Consider the following 16,185-nt stretch of genomic DNA (forward strand, 5'->3'; position numbering starts at 1 on the left):
GAGTTATTGTTAGTTGGTTTCAAAATAAAATTATACTTAAAACTTTAATAAAAACACAACTATATTATAAAAAGCAGACAAAAATCGATCGTATCACTAAGGGTGACCGTAAATTGTGAACATATTAAATCAATTTCAACAATTTATCTATTTTATAAATTGAAATATATAATTTGAGTCTAAAAGTTCTACCTCATTATAATTGAATTAAATAGCCCGCCAGACTTCACTGATTGTAAAAATATCTAATATACAAATTATTCCGTGTTAGTCTGAGTAAATAAAAATATATTTACTATCTTGAATTAGATATTATTCATATTATTAGTTGGTTCCAAAATAAAATTATACTTAAAATTTTGATAAAAACACAATTATATTATAAAAGCAAACAAAATTAGTAATTAAAATAAATAATATATATATTTTTTATAAATGCTGGGCCGTGCCTTGCACGGGCTACTACGCTAGTTCTATATATTAAATTGCAACCAAGGACAAAAAGAGCAAAAGAATTAGACATGAAATGTCCATTATACCCCCACTTAACCTATAATTACAAGAATACCAATGTAGTTCATTTATTATATTCAACATATTAAATATCATATTTGTACATAAATATTTATGTTAATTACACTTTTCACTTATTTATAACCCCTCATTTACAAAAGCTTTTTAACTAATATATTCATACAAAAAAATATTAAATGCTAATAGTTAGTTAATTTACAAAAAAAATATTTATCTGAACTGATTTTGGAACATTTAATCAAACTATCATTTTAATTGTAAATTTAAATTAAGATCTTGTAATTCTCATTTTATTAAAAAATAAAAATTATTTACATGTAATGGACTCAAGTGACAACTTGATTAAATTTTGTAACCACTGTTTTAAAAATCAAATTATAATTTCTTAAATTTCTTAAAGTCTAATTCAAGTTGGCCCAAGCTTGCATCGAGTTTTATTCGAGTGACACTTAAAATTGAGTTATCATCCAAACAATATAAAATTAGCTTTGAAAAGAGTTCGAGTGCAGATACTCCACCGAATTACAACTCAAATCAGTCGAGTTTTAGACAACTGACTATTAAATAATAAAAAAATCACATATAATTTTATAAAAAATAAATCAGCTTGTTAAATATTGATAAACTTTCATGATAAGATAGTAATAGGGTAGCGAATGATCGTTCGACCGACTGATGATTATAGCATTGTTCAACATATAAATATGTGTAGCCTGGTTATAAGAGAAGTGAGAGAGAGGAGGAGAGAAAGAGAGACAAAGGGAGATAACAACTATTATGTGTATCTGAACTTTGATCGACTCGTATAGTTAAACTTTTATATGTGCATGTACTTATATTCTATCATACCACTACAAGTGATCGTCACTTGTGAACATATCAAATCAATTTCAACTATTTATATGCTTTATAGATTAAAATATATAATTTGCGTCTAAAAATTCTACATGTGTCATTATAATTGGAATGAATAGCCCACTAGACTTCACTGATTGTAAAAATCTCTCACATACAAATTATATCAGGTTAATTAGAGTAAATAAAAATATATTTACTATCCTGATTTAGATGTTATTAGCTGGTTTCAAAATAAAATTATACGTAAAAGTTTAATAAAAACACAACTATATTATAAAAAAAAACAAAAATCGAGTTTTACTCGAGTGGCACTCAAAATTGAGTTATCATCCAAACAATATAAAATTAGTTGGAAAAGAGTTCGAGTGCAGGTACTCAACTGAATTACAGCTCAAATCAGTTGAGTTTTAGACAATTGACTATTAAATAAATAATCACATGTGATTTTATAAAAAATAGATCAATTTATTAAATATTGATAAACTTTCATGATAAGATAGTAATAGGGTAGCAAATGATTGTTCGACCGACTGATGATCATAGTATTGTTCCAACATATAAATATTTGTAGACCGGTTATAAGAAGATTGAGAGAGGAGGGAGAAAGAGATACAAGTGGAGATCACACTATTACGTGTATCTGAACTTTGACCAACTCGTATAGTTAAATTTTTATATGTTCATGCGATCATATCACTAAGGGGGACTGTAAATTTTGAACATATTAAATCAATTTCAACTATTTACCTATTTTATAAATCGAAATATATAATTTGCGTCTAAAAGTTCTACCTATGTCATTATAATTGGATTGAATAGCCCACCAGATTTCACTGAATGTAAAAATATCTCATATACAGATTATTACGTATTAGTCTGAGTAAATAACAATATATTTACTATCCTGAATTAGATATTTTTGATATTATTAGTTGGTTTCAAAATAAATTATACTTAAAAAATTTAATAAAAACACAACTATATTATAAAAACAAACAAAATTATTAATTAAAATAAATAACATATATATTTTATAAATGTCGGCCCGTGCCTTGCACGGGCTTTTACGCTAGTTATTTATGAAATTTCAAAAATTAAAAATTTCCTTCTAAAATTTCTTTATTTCGGGGAAATTAAAAGAGATAAGGGACGGGGCTCACATTTACCTCGAATCTGCATGTGAACTTCCATGCACTAACATGATTGGTTGAATAAATTGGCTAGAATTGTACTTGATGAACTACGGACCCAATTTCATGTTTCGTCTTTTAGCGTACAGTGATTCGTAGTTAAATTATAATTTATTATTTTAATTCGATCGAAGTAAATAAATAGAAAAGTCTACTTGTCGATGCTCAAGTTGACTAATCTCTCATCCGAATTCCATGCTTCCATTTATAAGAATGCGTAAACAAATAATATTCGTATAAACACTGATATAAAATTTCAAGTTGCACATAGTCAATTCAAAAGTTCAAATATAACAGCTCAGCAATCCTGAGTCAACTATTTCCAGGTCCAGCTAAGAGCCAAAAACAAATCATACACTGCTAGTTTCTGTTCTAGATCAAGCTAAGATGGAGTTTTTCAACCAGGCCAAAGCCGTGAGGCTCCAGAGCCACCTCGACAAGTTCTTGACCGCCAACCCTGACGAAGAAACGGTCCGTCAGAGCCGCAATGGTTCATCACATAAGGCCTGTTGGACAGTGGAGCTGGTGGAAGGTAAGAGCCATATCATTCGGCTCAAGAGCTGCTATGGTTGGTACCTGACTGCATCCGATGAGCCGTTTCTGCTAGGAATGACGGGGAAGAAGGTGGTGCAGTCGGATACGAGGGAGGCGTCAGAGGAGTGGGAGCCTATAAGGGAAGGTAACACTCATGTGAAGCTGAGGAGTAAAGATGGGGGAATGTATTTGAGAGCTAATGGAGGCACGCCTCCTTGGAGGAACTCTGTCACGCATGATTTTCCGTATACAAGTGCGACGCAAGGTTGGGTTCTGTGGGCTGTTGAAGCTATTGATGTTTCTGAGTTTTCGGATTCTGATCATTCTTTCAATAGTTTGGACTCCAGTGAACCATCTGTTGATGCACATTCTCCGTATGGAGCTCAGGTACATAGTTACAGATTTTATTTTTAATTCAATTCGTCTGTTAGAATAGTATAATATGATCCTGGTAAACCTTCTTCCCAATACCTCGAGGTTTGGTAACTTAACATGGTATCAGAGTATGTTACCATACCAAGACAACTAAACTCTAGTGAATACTAACCTTGCGCTTTTATCAGCTGCTGGTTCAGAATGGGGCGAAATTCAACGCTCTGGCGCTTAGTTCACAGATGTCGCTGCTAAATGCATCTTGGATACAGCCGGTAAATTAGACAAACCAACTCCTTAAAAAATTTCATAACACTGTACGAGAGTATTAGTTAACAAAACATACATATTTCAGTAACATAATTATAAATGCAGAACGGGATGGAATATTTCGTGAAAGCAAAGGCAGTGAGGCTTCGAAACCGTCACGGCAAATATCTAGTAGCCGATGATGATCAATCAAGCATTCGTCAGAGCCGCAACGGTTCATCACAAAAATCAACTTGGACAGTTGAGTTTGTATCCGATAAACGAAACAAGATCCGTCTAAAAAGCTGCCACGGATTGTACCTTACCGCGACTGCTGAGCCATTCCTTCTCGGCATGACTGGGAAAAAGGTCATACAAAACCTCCCGGCCACAAAATTGGACGCTTCTGTCGAATGGGAGCCTATAAAAGAAGGAACATATGTGAAACTTAAAACAAACGATGCCAACTTTTTGAGAGCCAATTGGGGCACACCCCCATGGAGAAACTCTGTAACACATGACATCCCACATAGAAGTGCAACACAAGATTGGATTCTATGGGAAGTTGAGGTACTAGACTTTCGAGCAATGCCTGTGGAGTACGATACTTTACTTACTTTCTCCCCGAGTTTCTCCCCCGCAGTTCACATGCTTTCACCATATCCCGGTCCACCTGTGGTCCTCTTTAAGCACGAATACTCCCCCGTAAAAATGCTGGTACGTTTTCTTGATTCTGTCCCCCTGCTTTTTGTAGTGCATTGCGAGAAGATAATCTTTTTACTGTGTTTAATACAATGTGCATTGCACGAGATACTATTTACAGCAATGCGGTTTATTACAAAGGCTATTCACACAGGCTACACAAAAGAATTATTCATTGGACCACGCTTGGACATTTATCAACGTCCCTTTATAACGAACATTAACATTGTCTCGCAGCAAATAATCGATCATATGTGTTCTTGAATTTCGAATCTGGCCTCACCCCTTCTGCAAATTTCAATCCTGTTCGGAAACTCTAAATCCAGGATCAGAAAAGGAAAAATAATTTCCACGATGCTTCTTACATCCTTAATTCTATTTGATTGTGTTTGATTTACATTCTGCAGAGCAGTGGAATGGAATTTTTCACGAAAGCGAAAACGGTTCGCCTGAAAAGCCACCATAACAAATACCTACGAGCTGATCATGACAAGGAAAATGTATTCCAAAATCGTCGAGGATCAACAAAGACTGCGTTATGGATTGTCGAGTTTGTGCAAGATGTTGATACTGTGGTTCGGTTAAGAAGCATTTTTGGGAGATATCTAACGGCTACCGATCAAGAAAAGATCCTAGGCCTCACGGGCCGGAAAGTTCTTCAAACTGTGCCTGCAAGATTGGATTCCTCCGTTGAATGGGAGCCTATTCGAGAAGGCTCAAAAGTGAAGCTTAAAACAAGATACGGTAATTTTCTAAGAGCAAATGGGGGATTACCCCCTTGGAGAAATTCTATCACGCATGACATTCCACATGTGCATAATGGTTGGATCCTGTGGGATGTTGATGTTGTTGAGAGACAGCCTGATACTCCTAAAAAGGTTGAAAGATCTGAAACTCCGGAGGTGGACGAGCCCTCTTCTTCCGTTCATCTTCAATCTCCTCCATCCTCCGCGGATGAGGTCTGTTTAATATTTTAAATATCTGTATTCACGTACATTGTCCTCGTATAATGTTAATGCATGGCCTGCATTCTCCAGAGGTGATTAAAAGATGTTGTAGATTTTGATTTTTTTTTTTTAAATGCAGGCTGATGACGCTGACGCTAGTCCACAGGTGAAATCCGAGGGGCGGATGGTATATTATACTGTGGCGGATGACAAGGGGAAGGTTCCTGATGATAATGAAAGGGGATGTTTTCACTTCACAGGGGTTGGATTGGAGGAACTGGCTCATCAGTTGGAGGAAGAAACAGGGATTGAAAGTGTGATTTTGTGTTCACGAAATCCTCTGAATGGGAAACTTTATCCTCTTCGTTTGGCTCTTCCACCGAACAATGCCAGTGTCAATGTTGTTTTAGTTTCTTCCACTTCCACAGGTTAGTATGCTCATCCTCATACATCAACAAAGTGATATAAGATTGTTATTGCTGTTAAGCTTGATATTATCTCGGTCATGCTCTCATTGTTTTCTGCAAATCTGTTGACAGTGGCTAGTGAATTTGCTTAAAGACGGACCTCAACTAGGTTCTCCGCCATGCACTAACTCAACCTCTGACTGCTACTAAGTGGAACAAAAGCTAAAACTGCTGCACCCTGATGTATTGAGGAGCAGTCACAATACAAACTGGTTTTGCTTTAATCACATGATGTAACGCTCTAGGCAAACTTGAAGTGTCTGAGGTTCTTGAAGTAGCTAGTGTAAAAGTTTCTCCTCTCTTTTGGACAGTGACTAAATGGAGGCGACTCTGCACACGCGATAGTTTTTGTTAAGCATCCAAGTTTGTAAGAGGAAATGCAATATTTTTCTAGCTGTAAATAACTAATAGCAATCTTGTTTGAATCAACTAACAGCAATTTAATTGCATAAAGTAGCAGCTATGCAGCAACATATCATACTTTGCTCTCTATATCTGTGATCTATTACTTGCAGGTAACATAAACAGGCATTTAGTTTCTCATGCCATCAGGATTCTATGTAACGGAGTACCTTGCTGCTTCTATATAGTCATGGCTGTAACTCTTGTTCTATACAGCCTTCATCAGAGGCCGTGCACGGAACATGCAAACCCAATATAAACAAGGTGAAACAATGCTAAAAAAATAAAACAAATTTAACATTGAAAAACCACTCAAGGCAACGTTTTTGTTTCAGATAAATGACTGATAACCACAATGTGCTGAAAAGAATTTGCTTCTAGACAAAATTAGTGAAGTAGAGATTACATTGTGGCTGTATTAAAAATTACAACTCGAGACAAAATATAAAAAAATTAGGGAACAAAACTTGATGGTGGCCAACCATGTTGATCCTATCAAACCATATCAAGGTTGTGCTTTTCAACGTGCTTCAACTTGTGGCAACCACGAATGCTGCTTGTGTGTTAAATTTACGACATTTTTCTTGCAAAATTCTTCATTCCAGATCCGATGCATATTAAAATGACTGTTCCGTTTGATGGGTCTGGTTTGAACGCAAATTCAATCCCTAGAAATTCTTTGATTTGTCTGAGTGTTTCTATCCCATAGGGTGAAAGCTTCCCTACACGAACCTTTGAAACATCCTCTGGACACAAGGCACAAAGAAGGAACAACAATCCCTGCATCACATTAATTGAAGAATGACTTGTAATCACGCCTGTATCACACAAATTATAATATCACTGTCGTAACAAGATAACTGAAAGCATACCTGGTGTGTGGAGTCAACCACACCACCTTGTTCAATCTCCCCAAGTAAAAGTGAAGCAATATGCTCACCAACTTCTTCCGGAGGTGTTAGCTCATTATTCTCTTCATCATTAAATGCACCTTCTTCCACCCTTTGTCCGTAAGAAACTGCAGTATCAGCAGATAAATAACAACCAGATGTTGTCTCAGCAACCAGTGAAATTCCATAGCCAGGAGACCTGTCATTTAAACAAATTCCAAAATGAAGCCACTTATTACTTGTTGATACGAGTACAGAAAATCATATCAAAAAATTGTATATATGTCCCCAGTAACATGATGTAACCCATAATATCCCCACAAGAGAGATACAAGACATACTTCCCAGATAATGCACCCGCTTTGTGATCAGTGAAAATGTGAACATCCGGGAGCAAGCGATTAAAGATTCCACGGGCTGCATGTCTCATGGCATTTTCAAACTGAACAGAAACTCTTGTCGAAAAAGTAACTCCTCTGATCCTCTTTACCATTCCCACATCTTTCCACATGACTGCCTAAAGATCAACACAAGTAAGCCAAACGAATTTCAAATTATTTTTACTTCCTATAGGGGAGCTTACTTTTAAACCATCACGAACAATGGGAACAGACAGCAAAACTTCTCCACCGCCATTCGGAGCAGCTCCACGACTTTCAATTTTCAGGTCCAAGCCTTCTTGAACATCAAAACATTTCAAAATGGGTAAGGTAGTCAAACGGAAGGTATCAACAGAAGGGTCCTTCAGGTCATTTGTAATCCCTGTAACCAAAATTTGGATAATTTCTTAGCTCATATTGCAAATTACTTGCCTAAGAACCATATATATATAACAATCCACAAAAAAGAGCATCAGATTCAAGACCAAGACAGGTAGTCTCATCATTTAGATATAGATGCTTTATAATGCCTCAAATTAATTAGTCATGATATTGATATCATTAACAGATTATATATTTGAGTTAAGCAACTGCATTGACATTAATGTCTTTCAATATTGTTCTAGACTTCCAGTAACTGTTCACATATAAGAACAATTTCTAAAGTTCTGTCCATGATGATATGTTCTCATTAAAAGATGCAAAGATAAGAAAAAAGAGAAAAACATTTCTGCAGACTTCAATACTTCATGCTTTTATTACATCCAGAAACAGGTAGAATATGTAGAGACCGTGATCTGCTAAGTATACAATATAAAACATTGACAATATGGGCAAGTACAAATATTGGGGGATCTTCTTAATATATTTAATAATGAACGAGGACATACTTAACCAGAGGTAATAGAAGAAAATAGTAATTAGAGGTTATAAAGATGAAAATTCTTGGAAAAGGTTTACTTTCATAATTAAAATAGTACTAATTTAAGTGGTGAAGCAGGCAGTTACACATGGTATTTCTTACCCCTCATCAAAAAGCATTACAATTATCATAAATTTGTGTAAGCCTGTAAAGATCAACAATGCATTTCCATAAAAACCCAGGAGCTTCAAAATGTCCGATCAGATAGCATAGCGTAGACCTAATACGAGCTAAGGCGTCGTGTCAAAAAATGAGGGCCTTTAAAATTTTATATTTTATAACGCAGTTCATATACTCAAAGTCATTACTGCAAATGTCAACTCCGCCACTTGTAACTTGTAAGTAAGATATACCCTAGTTACGATCCTGTCCTAGTAAAACAATCCTAACTCAAAAATCCTATATTCCTAACTCACCTGTTCCCACTATAACGACTTCAAACCACAGTCATCCAATTTCAAAACCGCTAAACTATCCATTCTATAAACATAACATATCACAATTCAATACCTAATCATTTCAACTAATTAAACATAATCAATGCTATCAATTGCTTAAAAGAGTAAAAAAAAGCACCTTTAAGTCTAATGGAGAGGGGCTTTTTCCCAAACAAGCCAAGAACAAGCAGAGGCTCCAAGAAATAGCCAATAGCCCGATTAAGACCGCAATCATGAACCAAATTCTTCCCTCCCATGACAACCCCTGGCTTGTACTTCAATTTCGTACCTGCACAAAAACACACACATTAATCATCCATAAACCCTAGACCTTAATCACTAAACAAAAAACACCCTAAATACCAGTTTCATTAATTTCGACATGGCAGCCGTCTGTGATGGTTTCGAGCAAGCGGAGAAAGGAGATTTCGTGGGAACGGAGACCAGGCCACGTGTCATCGGCACGGATGTCTTCAATTAGGACAGGAATTGAAGTGAGAGTTGAGAGTAGTAAACGAAGCCTGAAGCTTTGGCTTCCTTTTAGCCTCTTATACTCTGTCTTGCCCATCCTTCTACCGAGAGACACAGAGAGACTTGAGAGAGAGAGAGAGAGGAGGGAGGGGAGAGAGAGCGCGCGCAGAGAGAAAAGGGGTTTTGGTAATTAGGGTTTAGAGTACACCTCCCAGTAGCATTTTGTATTTAAAATAATAATAAATTATATGTATTTTCTATATACTGCAACTCTACATGAGTAATTGGCCATTCATATATATATTTATCAATTTTTCGATTTATTATATTTTCTGTCAAAACTAACTTTTTTTGAAACAAAGGTATTAATTTAATAATAAAAAAATTTTACGGCATCTACACCAATAATCGGGTCGAACAAACGGTAAATTGCAATCGCCCGTTCTCATAAAGAAAAAATTAAATGATATTTTTTAAAAAATGTATATACAAATCAATCAATCATCAATATACTTATATAAAGGAGAAGCGAGGGGCGTGTAGGTGGCGCCTCTCACATTGCTCCGTTCTATTTTTCTAATTTTCTAAAATTTTTGGATGAAAAATATCAAAAATTAGAACTACTTTTTTTAGTTTCGGGTATATTAGAAGCAAGTTTCAGAGTCCAATTTTGTTTCAAATTATTTATGGAATATAGTGGCTTGGCTTAAAAGTTTTAATCTGATTTTGTTTCAAATTATTTAATTATGGGAAAGACAAATTATTTATGGAATATAGTAGCTTGACAGTTTTAATCTGATTTTGTTTTAGATTATTTAATTATGAGAATGAGTAGCACCCAAGTCTCTCTGCACTTATAAATACCCTTATAGATTGCAGGATTTTGGATCATCCAAACACTGACTCTTCTCTCTCTCAATACCACAACCATATCTCTCCATGATGATAGTTCTCTTGCTCGATTTCTAATTCGGAAGTGCCGTTTTTCTGCAATGATGAGTGAAGGCTGTTTATACAGTATTAAAAAAATAAAGATTGTTGCAAGCAAAGGTAGTTATAAACCGCAATATTGGAGTCGATAAATCAAAACACGGGAAAAGAATATAGTCTTGATATGATATTGATGGTTGATATCAATAACTTAAGTATTAGTGATGTATGTTTGTTGTTATTCTTTTATAATATTTGTTTTGTTCATCGGACATGTTTGTTATTGTTAATTTTTATATGATTTACTTTGTATACATGAAAAAATTATTCATGCATTATCTGTTTGCTCCGTTCAAGCAACTTTTAAGTAAATGTTGTTTATACAGTATTAAAAAATAAAGGTTGTTACAAGCAAGGGTTGTTATAAACCGTTATCTTACAGATTTAAGTTGGATGTTTTTGTGCACAATCAATCCAAAAAAATTGGAGGAATGTGACAATGTAAGAACATGAATCGGATTTTAGAAATCGGATCGATGGCCGACCTTGCATGGGATTAATCGGTTAAATCGGAGATTTTTAGAACACTGCAAATATGTTATATCTAAATAATTGAATAGCTAAGAGAACAATTTTAAATTAATTTTAATTTTAATTTTTAATTTGATTAATTAAGAAGGCTCTTTATTCCACAACAATGAAAGTATCTTTTCGCCCTTTTCTCTTGGGATTAATCTTTGATATCAAATTAATTCCCTTTCTCTTGGGATTAATCTTTGATATCAAATTAATTCCCTTCATCGATTATTAAGGATAATTTCCGGTAGTAACACTGGTTTTATTGAAAATAAAATTTAAATTTAATTTGATAAAGGATGTAAGAACAACATTTGTGGTGTTTTAGCGGTCACTGGCTACTCATTAACCGGTGTTGTTTCTAATGTAATTCTTTTTTATCAGTGGATGCCTAGGAATCTGCTGGTTTAAAGATATTGACATTTTAAGTTAGCATAGAAAAGAAGTTTCTCTATGTAATAAGATTTTTAAGTTTAAATTTGAAACAATGATTAAAAACTAATCAGTCATAAAATCACTTTCTTTTAAATTAAAACAATAGCTTCATCTCACAGAAAAAACAATAAGTTCAGATATCTATTTTGGCATAACCATGCTCCCAGAAGCAAATGGCTAGTGAACTGAAAAAGGTAAAAGTAAATAAAATATGGGTGAGTTTAAATTTCTAACAATTTGAACAAAATCTTGAAGTAAACACTTCAAATTAACCACCCATCATCCGCTGGTCTTGAAAAGGGATGAGTTCACTTGAGTACCATCTAATTATTATTTTTTCCCTCAAACACTACGAAGACCTTAAACAAAGGACTCCACACATGCTCTGCACGCAGCCACTTATGGTTTCAGAGCCAAGGCCAACCCGAGCTTTGCAGTTTTATCCACAGCCTTGGTGTCAACTTCACCAGATATTGTGAAAAGGGACTTGGGACGCCACTCATGCTGGATAAGAGCATGAACTTTACCAGAATTGTTGACCCGCGCCTTCACTGTGGTCAATGGATCCAGTGCATGCTGTGTCCCAACAGTGATAGTGTTCTCATTGGTTGAGAAATTGTGGGTCACCTCCGCACCAACTGCTGAATTTGTCAATGGGCTCAACAGGTGGTAGTACGACGCACTTAACTGGTTACCCTTCTCATTCCTAAATCCACATAACAGGGTATATACACGGTAAGAATTATTTACACGCCACCACCACAGGTTTAAAAAACCACAGTTTTAAAAACAAATTTGTCTCTAGTTGGCAGTATTGATATCATATTGAAAACAAAAACTAAATAAGAAGATATATGGACAATACAAATCCAAAACACAAAAATAAATCTCAATTATTTTGTACGACTAAAAATATAAAAACTGACCAAGACTGAAATTCTTAATAAAAAAACACTTACAGTGCCAGTGAAGCAATTAAATCTGCATTTGTGAAGCTTAAACCAGCATTATACTTGGTGAAATCACCAGTTTTGGTGTCGAAGGAGACATCAGTCCCAAGAGAAGCAACACTACTTCCCACAGCGCCGGAAAAGTTGATTATCGGGTTTGGAATCAACCCAACACTAGCACTGATACCAGCATGGTCATGCAAGTATTGGACTTCCAGCTGTAAATACGTGCATTCAAACAAATCTCTCATGAGAAACAGAACAGGAATATATGTGCATAGTAGACTGATTTAGATTGCTTGTACAACCTAGCACTGCAGAAATCATATCATAAATACCTTTGTGGATCTTTGGTCTGGAATTTTGGAGCTTAAAATTGTCTTCAAGCCAGGAGCAGCTTCATCAACAGTTATGGTACCCAGTAACTGATAACATTCAGAAGGGTTATTTCACTTGATAAACCATTATAAAAATAGGAGTATTTTTCACAGAACACAATTGGGTAAAGGAATTAATAACACAGTACAGACCAATTTTACAACCTGGAAAAGTCAAAGCTAATCTGAATCATCCTCTAAACCAAAGCTAATGGTTAACGCTATTATAAAGGTTAAATACACCAAAATGAAAAGATTAAGAAAACCTATGAAAACAACCTATTAGAGGTGACCTAACTCACTAGGGTAAAGTTTGCAAGAACTATTCCATACAGATAATAAAGACCACAAACAGTACTAGGACATTAATGTTAAGAAATATATTCACTACAAACATTGATATATTTCATAATCTTGGACAATATAGTACATGATTCAACAAATGCAGGCACAGACACAAATACTTGTAAAGAAAGGTTGGAAAGGGTTCCTTATTTACTGTCTATATATTCTCTTTCAGTGGACAGTAAAAGAGTCGCATTATTATAATAATGTTAAATAAATACATTTTCTTATATTAACAACTGACTTAACAAATTTCATGTGAAATTTATCCTACATGTACAACAGTGGGAAGATGTACTGGGGAATTGGCAATACATCCTGGCCCCTGGGTGGCTCCATCCCTTGTACAATAATCTTTGTGATGTATAGTAGAAGTATCTAATAAAAAAAACCCAGCATTCTGTTGTAAAACATGCATTGAGCATCCAATCAAAGTAACAAGTTGATCCTAACAGGAAATATTGAAGTAAAATATATTCTAGACAAAAAAGACAGGTAGTTGGCACAACACTAGTAAAGATATAAATGACAAGAATTGTAAATTACAACATGATAATGTTAAAAATATAACATCAATTTATTTAAGATGAGATTAAAACGTAAAACACACAAAGCAGAGGAAGACTTTAGTGAATTTAGAATAATACATATATCTTCAGTTTAAGATAACGTAAAAGAGTTCAACGAAAATTACATTAGAACCAGTGTCCACTTTGATATCAGCAGTAATATTCCCATGTTTCAGCTGTGTACTGACATCAGCAAGCAATAGCTCCCCTTTCTTGGTGGCCGATGATGCGATAACCTGGAAGGCAACAGGAATATTATGTAATTTACACAAACATTAATTGAACATATCCCAACCTGAGACCATGTATAAGCAAAAATATAATCCATCACTCGCTGATACATGCCGAAATATAATACTACTTCACAGGACAGAAATAAAGAATGTAAGGAGAAATACTCCCAATTAATGCTGGTATTTTTTCATCACACTTACAAAGTAAAAAATGCATCAAGAAACATATAAAGAGAGACAAGCAAACACATTCTTACTGACTGGCAACCTTAAAATGTTTATCAGACATAAAGATTAGGGCTAAGTAACAATATTGTCAATAATCTACTCATGACACTGATAATCATACAAAGATTGCATAGCAACACTAACTATCATAAAGATGAGTGACATGTCAAGTGACTCAAGTTGTAACAAAAATCACTAACAGCATAAGCATGATAACTTTGGAATTGATGAGTATGGTCATAATAACAAAATGATCTAAAATACACGGTGCACATGAAAGCTGCCCTCTAGGCCCCTGGCACCCCAGTACTCCACAAGTCCTATAGGAGTAATTCAAATTTTCTTGAATATATTATACTATATAGTAATTAACAGTATACAAAATTCAAAATGTGGGGGCAGAATACAAATCGGGAAACAATATGGTAAACCTGGCAGTTCAACAAATAAAAGACCACTCAACAATTAACATATTCACTGTATTTTATTCATATACTAGTCATATATATCATTTGCCAGCTCTAACACCTTACTGATTCAATTTTCAATTTTCCCAACATCCTGTCCTTTATTTTCTCATCCTGGGTCCCTGTTCTTCCCTATTATTTCCAAATATTTTTACTCAACTAAATGAAACACAAGGAATTTGTCATAAGTTCACACACAGAGACACATTTTTACTCGATATTCAAAAATTTAGCAACACGAATGACATTAGTTATCGATACACAAAAATCCTCAACACACAATCACATGACACTTCAACATCAATTACATAAAAAACACAGAGTAGCTCACAAAACCCTAATAACCACACACACAAACAGTAAAAAAACAGATCTAAAAACACCAAAAAAAAAAAGCAATAGATAAAAAGAGGGGTGCTTACAGCTCCAGTAGTAGAGTAAGTAGTGATTGAAAACTTCTGGTCACTTTGATAATCCTTGTACAAAAGATCTACAACATGCACAACAACAAAAATCAAAATCAATACATACAAACAAGCACTATGTATAGATACAGACAGCAGAGAGAAGTGAAAAACCTCGGGTTTTTTTGCCGATGTCGGAGTAAAGACCAGGTCCCTTGCCCATAGCTACGTTAATTTCTAGAAAAATACGATGAAAAACTAGGTGAGTTGTATTTGTGTTTCTGTGTTTATATGTGAAATGAAAAGCCCTAATTCTTGAGGAAGGGGTTATGTGGGGGAAGGTGTGCTTGGGCCTTGGGTTCATTACTGGCCGTTGGATCTGGACTTTGGATGGAGGCTTCTATATTCACCGTTGATTGGAGAAAGGGGTTAGGACTGGAATTCTATCTACTTTTAAGGGTAGTTTTGGAAGATAATGGGAAGTCTCGGTTCTTTTGCGAAAATTTGCTGACTTTAATTATTTTTTATATAATATAAATTTTCTTGACAGAAGAATTTATTTTAATTTTTGGGGGCGGATGTGTTTAGGATAAGGGTTTTTCTAGTGTGTGTTGTGGGCATATGCTACGCGCGAAATTTGACAGATTTGAGAGTTTTTAATCGGTATGGTTGGTGTATTTGCAAGGGGTCTACCATTATTAAGATATGAAAGTCAATCAAAAATCTTCCAAACTTATAAAATTCCGCGCTTAGCATATGGCCGTAGACACACATTAGAAAAACCGTTAGGATAAATGCACCTACCTGACTACCTTTATTAAGGAAAAAAGGTACACCTAGTATTTTTAAAATTAGAAAAGAGCATTATGCATTTTATTACTTTCTTAAAAAAAAAAATTAGTATTCGTTACTTTCCCCGAATTTAACTCACTTAAATTGAGCAGAGTATGTAGTTAACTTCTCGAAGATATGCCAATGATTATTTTTTATGCTTAATGAACATGAAATTGAACTTTTTTTTGGGTTACTCAAAGGACGGTGCCACGAGGGTCTGTTTAAATTTTTTTTATTATGATTACTGAAAATATGTTGCTAGTTGCTGAACTTGTAGCCAATTACAAAGTGGTGTTTGTATTATTTAATCTCTGGTCTAAGACAAACATACTAGCTATCACCAATTATTATTAAGCAAGGCCTAATTGAACATAATTGGTTTCACGCCATACAAAAGCCACAGTATAATTAGGTAGTGAAGAATGGAGCCTGAGGCTGTCCTTCATCTTCTCTTAACCATATGCACAATTAGGATCATTGGT

At 34.8% G+C, this 16,185-nt stretch overlaps 3 protein-coding genes across 3 annotated transcripts; 1 reads left to right on the forward strand and 2 right to left on the reverse strand.

The window, feature by feature from the left end:
* Positions 1-2,896: 2,896 nt before the first annotated feature.
* Positions 2,897-5,988, forward strand: LOC108194141 (uncharacterized). Its single transcript, XM_017361047.2, has 6 exons — positions 2,897-3,503; positions 3,680-3,763; positions 3,864-4,454; positions 4,847-5,398; positions 5,526-5,814; positions 5,926-5,988. Exons 1-6 carry the CDS (start codon positions 2,970-2,972, stop codon positions 5,943-5,945), a joined length of 2,070 nt encoding a protein of 689 aa, XP_017216536.1. The 5' UTR covers positions 2,897-2,969; the 3' UTR covers positions 5,946-5,988.
* A 543-nt stretch (positions 5,989-6,531) lies between these two features.
* On the reverse strand, positions 6,532-9,585 carry LOC108193646 (probable RNA 3'-terminal phosphate cyclase-like protein). The gene is made up of 6 exons (XM_017360392.2): positions 9,248-9,585; positions 9,024-9,173; positions 7,729-7,907; positions 7,487-7,662; positions 7,128-7,344; positions 6,532-7,035 (listed from the first exon to the last, which is right to left on the reverse strand). The coding sequence occupies exons 1-6, from the start codon at positions 9,450-9,452 to the stop codon at positions 6,826-6,828; spliced, it is 1,137 nt and encodes a 378-aa protein (XP_017215881.1). The 5' UTR covers positions 9,453-9,585; the 3' UTR covers positions 6,532-6,825.
* A 1,824-nt stretch (positions 9,586-11,409) lies between these two features.
* Positions 11,410-15,202, reverse strand: LOC108196910 (mitochondrial outer membrane protein porin of 34 kDa). Its single transcript, XM_017364395.2, has 6 exons — positions 15,044-15,202; positions 14,888-14,955; positions 13,663-13,773; positions 12,585-12,671; positions 12,256-12,464; positions 11,410-12,002 (listed from the first exon to the last, which is right to left on the reverse strand). Exons 1-6 carry the CDS (start codon positions 15,090-15,092, stop codon positions 11,696-11,698), a joined length of 831 nt encoding a protein of 276 aa, XP_017219884.1. The 5' UTR covers positions 15,093-15,202; the 3' UTR covers positions 11,410-11,695.
* Positions 15,203-16,185: the final 983 nt, after the last annotated feature.

Source organism: Daucus carota, chromosome 7 (genome assembly GCF_001625215.2).
Source record: "Daucus carota subsp. sativus chromosome 7, DH1 v3.0, whole genome shotgun sequence".
Lineage (NCBI taxonomy): Eukaryota > Viridiplantae > Streptophyta > Magnoliopsida > Apiales > Apiaceae > Daucus > Daucus carota.